Genomic DNA, 12,299 nt, shown 5'->3' with positions numbered 1-12,299 from the left:
CACCAGTGCAAGGACTAGTCTAAGTCTAAAATAGGGGGAGTTCTACACATAGAAATAAGATCTAGAAAATTAAACATTAAAAAGAATGTAACAAAGGCCCTATGAGTCAGAAGCAATATGGGTGTTTTTGTTATTGTTTTCTACATGCGTGCATGATTATTAGCAAATCACCTGTATGTAAACAGATTTTTTTTGTGTACTTCCTTTGTGATATTCATTTGAATTAGTCACAATACATTGTTTAGCGTGCTGCCAAGCAAGCTATTATTTGTAATGAACTGAAATTTCAGAAAATAAAATGCTAAACTGGGTCCCGGGGTGGGGAAGAGTCCTCTTTAATGAACTGAAAGTCACATTCTGAACTGAAAGTAGTAGCATTCTTGGAGTAGTAAATTTTTAGATTAAAGAGAGTCTCAAAATTATGACGGTTTCTTAAGTGGTTAAATATGACATCTGTGTTGTGGAAAAGGATCTTGGATTTGGAAGTCCATGTCAGCTCAAGGGGACCATTAAGAACTGCTCCCTCCGTCCCATGCGTTTCACAGTAGAAGAAAGCATTATGAATATAATTGTAAAAAAATAAGTCAGTCTTCTCTAAAAATAAATACAATATAAAATTTATTTTAGGTATCTTCAGCCTCCATGATCATACCCCGGTGGATTGTGCCAGTAAGTTAATGATATTTGCAATTTTTCTTTTGGTTACCCTTTCAGAGTGAGGCCTTAAAAGATTACCAGGCTCTTGTTTTTCCTTAGAAATGTGGGGTCATCCTCAAAGCTCTCTTAACTGAACTTAATGGCTTCAAATTGGTGATATGACTTTTCTGTTTATAAATGCTTAAGGATGCTGACAAAAACAAAAATAAAAATCTAAGGCGAAGGATGGTAAAAAACAACCAACCAACCATGATCATTAAAATCATCTTCCTTATTATTGTAATCATTAGAGAAGATGACTTGGAGCCAAAGTACTGACCTTTGGGTAGGTGGTGTCACCTCTGCTCAGACATGCTGTGTGTCTCCCTCAGCAGAGCACAGTCCTTCCTGATGGACTTGTGGGAAAGGGACCGTCCTTGGCAGGGAAGGAGGGACGTGGTGACAGAGAGGTGGTCTCGCTGGTCTCTCCCCCGGCACCGTTCTTGGTGGACGCTGTGACCAGGTGAGGAAATTCTTTCTCAGTTGTAGTTCTTAGGCATCTGTTAGGAGGAAAAAATAATAAAATTAATTATGTTTAAAGCAATAATGTCAGTCCTTCTTTAATGCAACTTAATTGAAACTTGATAAATCTTTTCTGTTTATTATTTAGAATAGTTTTTTTTTTCTTGTCAGTTGTAATTTTCTACAAAATTTTGAAGTAGACTGTATCATGGTTTTTTTATGAAGTATTTGTTAAAAATGTTAACAGCTTATCTTTAAAAATGTCTATCTTTTAAATTGATTTCCATCTTCTCCTTCCCTGCTTCACTGTCATGTTGTCCATCAGTAAGGTGGAGAGGCACGCTCAGGGCGAGGTGGGCCATCACAGGGGGGCGCTTTTGCTGAAACCTGATACACGGCCGTTGCCGCGTCCTGCTTGCCAGACAGAAACTGGCCTCAGAAGAGCTTTTGTTCAGCATGTAGTTCTTCAGATTTTAATTGTTAGGGCCACAACTGTGTCTGTTTTGCAAAAGATTTATAATTCCTTCATTCTCACCTCAGACTTTTCCCTGATTATGTCTTCTATTTCTCGTATCCTCCTAGTGTTAAGAATGTGGGTCAGTTGAAGTAGATGCTTTCTTAATTAGAGAAAAAAATTCCTAATTAGGGAGAAAAAATTACTAGAGATGATTAACTTGAGAGAAATTTTAGAGTTTCACTTTAAAATTGTTGTCTCTTATCTCCACAGTCTTTGAAGTAATAAATTATTCCTCAGCAAACACTTACTGAATGTCTGTTATGTACCACGCATTGATTGTATCTGGCACTGAAGATAGCAGTGAACATACAGATGTGGGACCTTCCTTGGGGAGCTCACATGTAGTTGTCAAATAGCAGTTAATACAAATGTAATAGGTTATTTTTCTAAACACTTATATGTCTAGTAATTGCCACTATGAAACTAGAGGTTACGTGCAGAGGCCCAGGTGATAATGCTTTGTAATTGAGTTTACACCATAAAATGTTAGTTCTTAAGGACTTCCACATGAAAATTACGCATGAAAGAAGAGCTCATCTCCACTCCTTCCCAAAGCAAAGTGGTCATAAAGGAATTACAGATCAAAAATGACAAGTAGTATACCTGAAACTAATGTCATCTGTCGCTTATACCTCAAAGAAAATAAGAAACAGTAAATAAATCAGTGGAACAGAATAGAGTACAGAAACAAACCCACACATATACAGTTACCTAATTTATGAAAAAGTGATGCAGTAGTGCTGGGGGGAGAGAAGGTCTTCCAGTAAATCAGCTGGACAAGTTGAACATCCATGAGAGAAAAAATTAATCTTGACCCAACCTCATATCATACACAAAAATCCATTCTAGATGGATTGCAGTTCTAAATATGAAGCATCAAATAATGAAGCTTATAGAAGAAAATATAAGTGAACATCCTTGTGGCCTTGAAATAGGCAAAGATTTTTTCAACAGGTCACAAAAAACTTGAATCATACAGGAAAAACTTGATAACTTGGATTATATCAAAAACTTCTGTTTATCAAGAGATATAATTTCAGGAACCCAAAAAGGGAAGCCACAAAGTGGGAGAAAACATTTGCACCACCCTCCCCGCGTTTCTGCCTCTGTCTCTTTCTCTCTGACAAAGGATTCACATCCAGATTATAAAAAGAGCTCTTGTAAATCAGTAAGAAAAAGCTAAATAGAAAAATTGACAAAATACTCAAATAGGCAGTTCACAAGAGAATATCCAGATGACATGTAAGCATACGGGACGGTGTGCAACTTGACTAGTCATTGAGGACTACAATTTAAACCACCATGTGATACCACTACACACTACCAGAATGTCTAAAGTGTAAAAGACATGGAGTACCAAGGGTTGGTGAAGATACGGGGCAACTGGAACTCTGTAAATTAGAATAACCTTGTTGGAAATAGGTTTGGCAATATCTACTAAAGTTAAACATACACAGTGACTCAGTGATTTTATTCTTATGTGCATACCCAATAGAGATACGAATATATGTCCATCAAAAGACACGTAGATGAATGTTTATAGCAGCTGTGTTCATAATAGCCTAAGCTGGAAGCATTCCAAAAGCTTATTAGCAGTCAACTAGATAAGTACTAGACTAGAGCAATGAAAATTAATGAACTACAACTGCAGTGTAGCAATACAGATGAATTGCATAAACATAATTGTATCATTTATCTGTTACTGTGTAACAAATTTCCACAAATTTAGCAGCTTAAAACAATACACATTTATAATTTCATTTCCTGTGGGTCAGGAGTCTCAACCTAGCTTTGCTGGGTCCTCTGCTTCAGAGTGTCTTACAAGGCTGTCATCAGGATGTTGGCCAGGGTTAGGTCCTCGTCTGAATGCTCAACTGGAGAAGGATCTCCAGTCGTGGTTGTTGGCAGAATTAAGTTCCTGAAGGGCTATCAGACTGAGGGCCTCAGGTTTTAGCTGGCTCTTGGCCAGAGGCTACCTTCACTCTTTGCCATGTAGGCCTCTCCACCATAATTGCTTATTTCATCAAAGCCAGCAAACCAAGAAGGCAATAGAGAGTCTGCTAGCAAGCCAGAGCCACAATCTTGTATAATCTAATCTCAGACGTGACCCCCTGTTCCTTTTGCTATAATCTATTGGTTAAAGCAAATTATAGGTCCTGCTCATGCATAAGCGGAAGAGATTGCATAAGAGTATGAATACCAGGAGGTGGGGCTCATTGGGGATCATTGTAGAGTCTCCTCACCATAATAATGGTAAGCAAAGTAAAGTTGAAAAAGAAGCACAACTCTTAGAGATGAAAATAATGGTTACCTTTGAGGTGGTTAGTGACTGGAAGAGTGCTAATAATTTTCTGTCTCTTGATTTGTGTGCTGATTACAAAGGTGTGTTCAATTTGCAAAAAGTCATCAAACTATAAACTCAGATTTGTGCACTTCAATATTATGTATGTTATAATCAATAAAATGTTTTTTAAAAAATGACTGGGTTGCATCTCTACAGAGTCAAATTTATTTTGGGTGTTCTTTCTGTAAAATTTTATTTTAAAGGCATAAAACCATAAGGACAAAGTACAGGAAAGGAGACAACAGCTATTGAGAGAACTTAACAAATTTTGGAAGCAGATAAGTGGTAGCCAACGTAGCAGAGAGGAGAAGACTGAAATCTAAGCCTGAAAAGGGGAGGGAGTGGAATCTGAGAAAATAAAAAGCAAGCCAAGTCACACTGCAGAACCCTGGAAAGGCTCAGGAATTGGAGGTGCCAGATACTTGTGAAGATAGGAGTATGAGGTGGGGCTGAGAATGTGAGGATTGGTTGAAAGTATTTATACCCGTTTGGACACTTACCTCCCCACCCATCCTGGCATGATTCTGGAGGCTTCCTTTGGGAGGAGCTGGGCCACAGAGGCTCTGGATTTGGGAGTTTCTGCCTAGAGTAAGACAGGGAGGTTAGCTCAAAGTCCACACGCTGAAGGGTGAGATGCCCAGCCTGCCTTCTCTCAGCTTCCAGAATGCTGTCAGCCATGTATAATGTCTCAGGTGAGAAATTAAGAGGATCATTCTAGAGAAACTGACCAACCACAAAGAAAAGGCCCACAGAAACTAATGTTTGTGGATCCCCTGATGAAAATGCCGGGAAATCTGCCTAGTAACTACCTGGAAGCCCATTAGTTAATGAGTTTTGCCTCTGTTTCCCATATCTTGCACATCTTTCCAAGCTGCATCCCGGTGCTTCCCTCTTAAATGTGAAGAGAGCCAGAGATTATCAGATGTTTAAGACCAAAATGGGTAGACGGAAAAAGAAACAAGGAGGAAGTAAAGGCAATGTGAGTATCAAAAGCTTCACAAAAGGATAGCATTGTGAGAGAGAAGATGCTGCATCCATGCAATAGTAACTGGAAATTGAAAAGAAAAGGAACAGAAAACAAAGCAACCTTAGAAATTATTAACCACGTTAAAAGTAAAATCCACAGAATGTGTGGAAGATAAGATTGGGGAAATCTCCCAAAAAGTAGAACAAAAAGATGAAAACTGGAAGAGAAAGGAAAGTTGGAGGATTGGTCTTGGAAATGTAATGTATGAATCATCGGATATCCAGAAAGGAAAACGGAGTAAATAAGAGTGAGAAGATTGTCAAAGAAAGGAATTGAGATTTCCCAGAACAGAAGTACTGGAGCTTTTTAGATTAAATGGGCCTTCTGAATACGCATCACAGAGAATGAAAGTAGACAGCACCAAGGAACACCATAGAGTTAAGAGAGGATGTAAGTCTTCGGGGAGGGGGGAGTACATACACAGGATCCGTAATCAGAATGACAGCAGACTTTACTGAAAACTAAAGATAGTGGAACGATGCCTTCAGGATTCTGGAGGAAGATCATATTTCACCTAGAGTTTTATTTCCAAACCATCAATGAAGTGTGAGATTAGAATAAATAGACGTAGAATTTCTCTAAAATATATACTTCTATGCAGTCTTCCTCAGAAAGCTGTGTGGTCCATCAAAACAAGGTGATTATCCAAGAAAGATGATGATATGGGACCCAGGAAACAGAGAGGTGCAGGAACTTACCAGGAGGAAGGTGAAGGGAAGTTCCAGGGTGGCAGCTGCCCAGTAGGTCTAGAAAGGACCCTGTACAGATCTGAAGAGGGTTTAGAGTCTGGGCAGGATATTGGCAAGAAAAATACAAACACATCGCCCACCCCAAATTTTAAAATTACTTGACATGTCTGAACGTACTGAGAAGAGATCCATGGTTTTATCTGCAAGGTTAGGGATAAATGAGAGATAAGTATAGAAACTGAGCAAGCAGTCACTACAAAAAATGAGATAGTTTTTCAGTCCAGGAGAAAAAAATTGTGCAAGAAAAAAATATCACGAAAGTGTTTATATAATTACAACAAAGACTGAATATGGTCAAAATTGTTGATGTAACTGTTGAAAGATAGGATGGAAGGATTGTGGAGCTGGTGAGTGGGGTGTGAGAACGCTAAGCCTTCACAGTCTGTAGGAGGAGATCCTTATAGAAACGCATCACTTAGAACAGTTAGGACTTTTGCTAGTTGTGCATCAGAGTCATCTGGAGAACTTGTTGAAACACAGATTACTGGGCTCCAACCGCAGGGTGTCTGATTCAGTGTGTCTGGGTGGTACCTAAGAATTTGCATTTATAACAGATTCCCGGGACCACACTTTGAGAACCAGAGATAGAGAAAAGCCATGGAAAATACCAGAAAAAGACAGTTGAAAGTGTTTGAGTCTATCTGGTAGAAATGGAGAGGAGTAGTGCAACTGACTTGTGTTTCATTTATAAACTTGTTAGTACTTTTGACATCTTAGTCTATGTCCTCTGAACGATCTATTTTGATACTAAGTTTTTATAAAACCAAAATAGATGTCATTACATCCTTGCATCTAAGTTCATGCTCGTTACCTGTGGCAGAGACTCTTGGGCCCTCATGCAAAGCCCATATTTGATTTTTCACACAGCTCTAACAAAGCAGATTACTGGTGTGGGAACTGACACAGCCATCTGGGCTGTAAAGCACAGAGCAGCCTACTTACCATGGTGTTTCTTGAGCAGGTTGCTGCCATGCTCAGCAAAGTACTGTTCTTGATATTGATAATAATCCCAACTCATTAAGATATGGTTAAGCAACTGTTTGGTATATTTTATTCAAGGAAGTAGGGGAAATCAGTATCTTTAGATCTCATTTCAAGATGAAATAAATATCAGTTATCTAGAAAATTGCCTCCTGCGGACTGCCTCATTGCTAAATTAGGTGTTACAAAGTAGTCATTTAGGTATGTAATTTTCTCTCAGTGTGTTTCATGTGGCACTTACGGAGAAATGCATGTTGCTCCCACCCTAGATGGTTTCATCGAATAACTCTCATACTTTCTTCCTTTCAGCCCTGCTCCAACCTTGGCCGAAGAAGCCGTCTTGAAGCAGAAGTGTTTACTGACGACTGAGCTCTAAGGGATGGCCTCTTGGCCACCTGTAACTGGAATGCCTAGCGCTCTCCAGCAGTCCGTCCTGGAATCAGGTTCCACTGGAATATGTTGGATTCAGGAGCTTGTCTGTTACTTGTGGGTAAAAACGTTCACCTACATTTGACTTCAACTCCATGAAAAAACAGCTACATTTTCCGTCCAACTGGAAGGGTTTAATTATGCTACATATTTGCCCAAATGAGGGTATCTGGTCTTTTGCTTTCTATAGTTTTATTAAAGTTGTAAATTCCTGAAACAAGGGAATTACTTTCCTTGTGGTTTCCTTCAAACCCTTGGCTCCACCTAGTGGTTGTAATTGTTCAGGATGCCTTCGTAGCTAGGCCGTCTCTGGTGTCAACAGCCTTGTTCTCTCTCTCTAGTATCAGGTTGAGTGTCCTTCCTCTCAAGGCCTGTTAGAGAAACTGCATTTTTCATGCATTACCTGGAAATAAAGAATTTAGGGAATTAATGAGGACAATGTGTAGGTATTAAGGGCTAACTTTTTTATAATTACAATACTAAAGAGAAGTTTAGAATACAGAGGGTTTTCAAATGTCTCCCATTCTTTTGACTTCTCACTGGACTGGCTATCTTAATACTTCAAGTTGACATAAAGGTAAGATAAACCTTGAGAAGAACTACAGAGAAATCAAGTGGGCATTGTATTTTTTCAGCCTTTCCTTCCCACAGGGAGCACTGACTTGCACCACACACATATTCTGTGACTTTTCAGCCTGGAAGGAGCCAGGGTAGGTTCGAGAGACCCTGGGCCGTTTCCCACAGATGCCTACACTTCTTCCTGAGCAGGCCGGGGGCGCAGGCCTTTCTAGGCTCAGGCCCTGACGGAGCAGCACAACAGTGTCTGTGGCTTTAGTGCTCCACACGGTACCTGTTTGCACATAGGCTCCGTTTCCTTTTAGTATAAATTTTGAGCTTGTAAAATGAAGAAAACAAAACAAAAATGCCAGGACAGAAATAGGGAGTCGGGGTGGGGGCATTTTGTTTCTTGAACACCTACTGTGTCCGAAACTGTACACAACACACTGAAAGAGCTCACATCTCACACTACATTAGAAATTGTGTGTTAAAGTTCTCTAGAATTTCCTCATCACTTTTGGTCTGTATAGAAAAATTCTGGACATTAAAGTAGTAAATACTCATTATAGAAAATAGAGAAAAGTATAAAAATAACCATTCACGATCTCAACACCCAGAAAAACACTGTTTTAGCTTTAAAACTTTAGAATGCATAAGGTAGACCTCAGTTGCTGTTGGAAGTGAGGACGACGTGGAAACCATGTAGGTAAAGCCACTGTTAATCCCTGTTATTCAAGACTGATGTTATACTATTCCTCGTGGAATTTGCTTTTTAGTTTTCTGCCCTGTGATGTGTGTATAATTGAGTGTTAATGTATGCGGCTCAGCGTAAAAGAACAGCCAGTTTTATGATCTTTAAAATTCCATGGTTTGGACTATCCTGGGCTCCCTTTAGCATAATCATGTGCTCAGGCAAACACACGCAAGTGTCTGACTGGAAAGCTGAGGAATTTTAATCCTGTGCTGTTTCCCAGGGAGCTGTGCAGACTGGAAACCACTTTTGCACAAAACTATTTTGCTGAAGGAAAGAAAGTTGGCACTTCTTGCTGGCTGCTTCCCCTTAGCCATTGTGCTAAGCTAGTAGATTTCACTGGTGGAGCTCTTGCCAATTCTTAATTGTAAAACAAATTTTCCAGCAGCTGTACGGGACACCCCGAACCAGGGGCTTGACCCAGGACATGTTGGACTGGACATCACGTTTTCAGTGTCCTGACAACCCTAGATACACTGAAAGGTTAGGTTGTGCTTCCAAGCACAAAGCAGCGAGGGCATTACTAGCTTGGAAAGCCTGAATTTCCCATCTAGTTTAGGAGGTAGCACCATCCTCCTTTTAAACTTCCTAGAATTTAGGAATTAAGTTGTTGAGAATATTCTATAACCTTTGTGTCTTCAGGTACCTGTGTTCTTGCCACTCAGAATATTGCTAGGGACTTTCTTAAAATTCGCTTAAGTCTCAAGCTAAAAGGAAATTTTGTCTCATGTTCTGACATGAAGTGGTAAACATGGAAATTAATACTTTAACAGGGACTTGGCCCTGACAGATTAGAGACCTGTTAGGTGTAACTTTCCTGTCATATCTGCTGCTGGTGCCATCTCTGAGCTGATGTAAACCTCATCTTGTTCTGCTCATTGAGAATGGGAGGGAGGGAGGGGCAGGGCTGAGGATACTGAGAATGTGTCAGATGGGGAAGGGGGGAATCTGTCTCTGTGAGCAGGAGAGAGAAGCACTGTGAGTTGGTAAAGGATGCTGTCATTGGAGCTGATACTGGATACGAGGGCAGACTGGGTTCACTGAAGTGGGAGGAGCGGGAAAGGAGGAACAGCTGTGGAGGCACTATAGGCTGGTGCCCTGCAGGGCAGAGGACCCCATTACAAGAGGTTAGAATCTGCCTGCACATCTGAATCATCTGATAAATTAAGTAAAGCTCAGATCCTCAGATGAGGTTAAATAGCCCTACTGTCTGTTCAGAAGGACAGCCAGTTAGGCAGGAAGTTTTTCTGTATCCAGATGAGGTTCCCATGGTACAATATAGCTAAAAAGAAATATTGGCAACGTTTAATCAAGTCAATTAAGTCAGGAGTAATGAGAACATGTTTGAAAAGAAAGCAAGAACAATGGTTTATTTGAGTGCTCCAGCTAGAGAGCGGTTAGCCGTCCTCCATTGGAGGCAGCTTTACGGCTGAGATAACAGACCCAGAGCGGCAAAAACAAACGAAGGCTGCTTCAGCCACAGGCTCAACTGCCCTGTGGTTACTCTTTCCAGATTTCCAGGACCAGATTTTACTCTGGGAACTCGTTAGGAAGAAGGACAATAGAACTTGTGACTGTGAGCCGGGTTAGGCGGGCGCTGAAAGTGGTGGCACCTCTGCCGTCCTCTCCCGTCGCCTCACTGGTCTGTCGCCTGTGCTCCAGTGTTGCTGCTGCTGCTCTTGGATGGTTTGCCGTGTGCACAGCTCTAGTACACTTAGCACAGCGCTCAGCAGTGGACGGTCTGCTGCCGGCCTTGGGCAAGCTGCAGATGAATTTCAGATCAGTCCTTTGTACAGTCTGGAAGGAAGGGGAGAGGCGGCCTGCTGGTTTAAAATAAGATTGGCAGTTTCAGTTTTCTGCCCTATACTGTTCCTCAGAACTTGTAACATAATCAGTGAGATCCTATTTCTCACTGTCAGTTGTATCACCTTTGTATCCGCAGGAAGGACTTCTTGTTCTTTCATTCCTGTCCTTCAGGAAACACTGCTGAACAGAGGAATGCTTAGGTTCCTTTGATCTTGGTAAATTTAGACATGCCCTTAGCAGTTTTCCTAAAATGTTTATTTTAAGAAAAAAAATTTTTTCTGCTTTACCTCCCCAACCCCCCCAATACATAGTTGTATATCTTAGTTGCAGGTCCCTCTAGTTGTGGCATGTGGGACGCCACCTCAACAAGGCCTGACAAGCAGTGTCATGTCCGTGCCCAGGATTTGAACTGGCGAAACCCTGGGCTGCCGCAGCAGAGCGCACGAACTTAACCGCTCAGCCATGGGGCTGGCCCCCAAAAAAATTCTTTTAAAAAATATTTCTTATAGTTTGCTAATGTTTTGTCTTTACCTTTATCTGCTCCTGCACAATCACGGGTGCTCTGTGGACAGTTAAGGATGAAAGCCCCGGTTGTTCCTTGCGTCTGGACTGCTTGTTCTCTTACGCTTCTCGGTTCTGGCTGAAACTGGGGCCTCTGACTTCTCCTAGATGAGCCCAAGATGAAAGCTCAGTATCATGTCAGAAACCTTGTTAGAGCTGAATTATTTGGGAGTTACTTACATGGAGAAAAATCTTTGATATTTTTCTGTAAGTAAGGGTCTTGAGAAGCACAGTTCCTGTCTGCTCCTTTAGAGCAGGGTCAGCAGACTTTCTGTAAAGAGCAGAGGGAGTTAACACTTTACTGTCACCTCTGCTTTGCAGCACAGAAGCAGCATAGGCCAGAGTCAGTGAGCCGGCATGGCTGGGTTCCAGAAAGCCTCACGAAACAGGTGCGCGTCCCGATCTCCAGCTCTGTAGGGGAGAGTGGCTCCCTGGGAGGCAGGCAGGTGTTCAGAGTTCTGCAGCGTTGCCCGTTGCTTGGAGGCACCTGACATCTTTAGATCCTCATTCACACATGGACAAGGTCAGTCGTGGGTCTCACCGTTTCTGATTAATTTTGCCCTCAGCCTTTTAGTTGCTTAGAAACATGGAATCTTATGCAGACTGAACAACGTACATTTCTATATTATTTGTCCTATTTCCCTCTCAAAAATTTAAACACTCTGGTTCTTGAATGATCAGAGGAAAGTTGGCAACTTTTCCTACCTATTAGCGCCCAGGGTGAGGGTTTGTTTGGATTATAGAAACTTGCCCTGAGTCTCACTCTGCTGTGTTAACATGTTGGTAGAGCTGTGATGATTTCCAGTTCTAAGAGACAGGAGCCGTAAATCTCCTTATCGCATTGCTTGAGACAACAACTCAGTGACTTCCCAGGATTTCTCTTCGTCAGCGATGCGTTTTAGCACAGATCCCTTGCTCTTTTTATCTTCATGAGGACCTCACTAACTATTTCGTGTTTACTTTTTATATGTGTAAAGCTTTGCAGTAGCTTTTAAATTGTAATTTATTTTTATATCAAGTGCACTACTCATTCAGTGAGCCCCACAGTGTTATGACTTGTATTAGAAGCACTGCCCCGAACTGTGAGTCGTTTGTATACCGAGATGAGAACTGTAGATGTGACCACAAATAAAGCTTTTGTGAGACATTTATGTTTTGTGAGCTGTTTCAGTTTCTTGGAAGTGTAATACCTGTTTGCTGGCCTTTTTCTCTCCTCAGCAGCATTGTTACTTCAGAGTAGCTGTTAGGTGGAGCTGTTGTTAATGAGAGGCCGAGGAGAAGCAGCCCCAAGGTTTTCAGTGTTCATTTTAGTAGGTATGGTGTAAATTTGAGAGTAGAGGCGTTTTCGAAGTTTAAAGACCTCATTGGTCATGGCCAGCTGTTCTGGAAGGCACAGCGGTCGTTCCAGGAGCAGCATG

General features: G+C 41.3%; 1 protein-coding gene across 6 annotated transcripts in view; it reads left to right on the top strand.

Annotated features, from left to right (window-relative positions):
- EPB41L5 (erythrocyte membrane protein band 4.1 like 5) overlaps positions 1-12,032 on the top strand; it is a 117,824-nt gene extending 105,792 nt beyond the window's left edge. For 3 of the 6 annotated variants that reach the window (XM_023622747.2, XM_023622750.2, XM_023622748.2), the window contains 3 exons: positions 628-669; positions 1,029-1,159; positions 7,086-12,032. In XM_023622747.2, the coding sequence (XP_023478515.2) occupies positions 628-669; positions 1,029-1,159; positions 7,086-7,152 (240 nt within the window). In that variant the 3' untranslated portion in view covers positions 7,153-12,032. The remainder of the gene's footprint in view (positions 1-627; positions 670-1,028; positions 1,160-7,085) is intronic. The other 3 variants (XM_070241773.1, XM_070241772.1, XM_023622749.2) reach the window with 2 other exon arrangements.
- The last annotated feature ends 267 nt before the right edge of the window (positions 12,033-12,299 follow it).

The sequence above is a fragment of the Equus caballus genome, chromosome 18 (genome assembly GCF_041296265.1).
Source record: "Equus caballus isolate H_3958 breed thoroughbred chromosome 18, TB-T2T, whole genome shotgun sequence".
In the NCBI taxonomy this organism is placed as follows: Eukaryota; Metazoa; Chordata; class Mammalia; order Perissodactyla; family Equidae; genus Equus; species Equus caballus.
The sequence above is the reverse complement of the archived record's forward strand: the minus strand, read 5'-3'. Positions and strand labels throughout refer to the sequence as shown.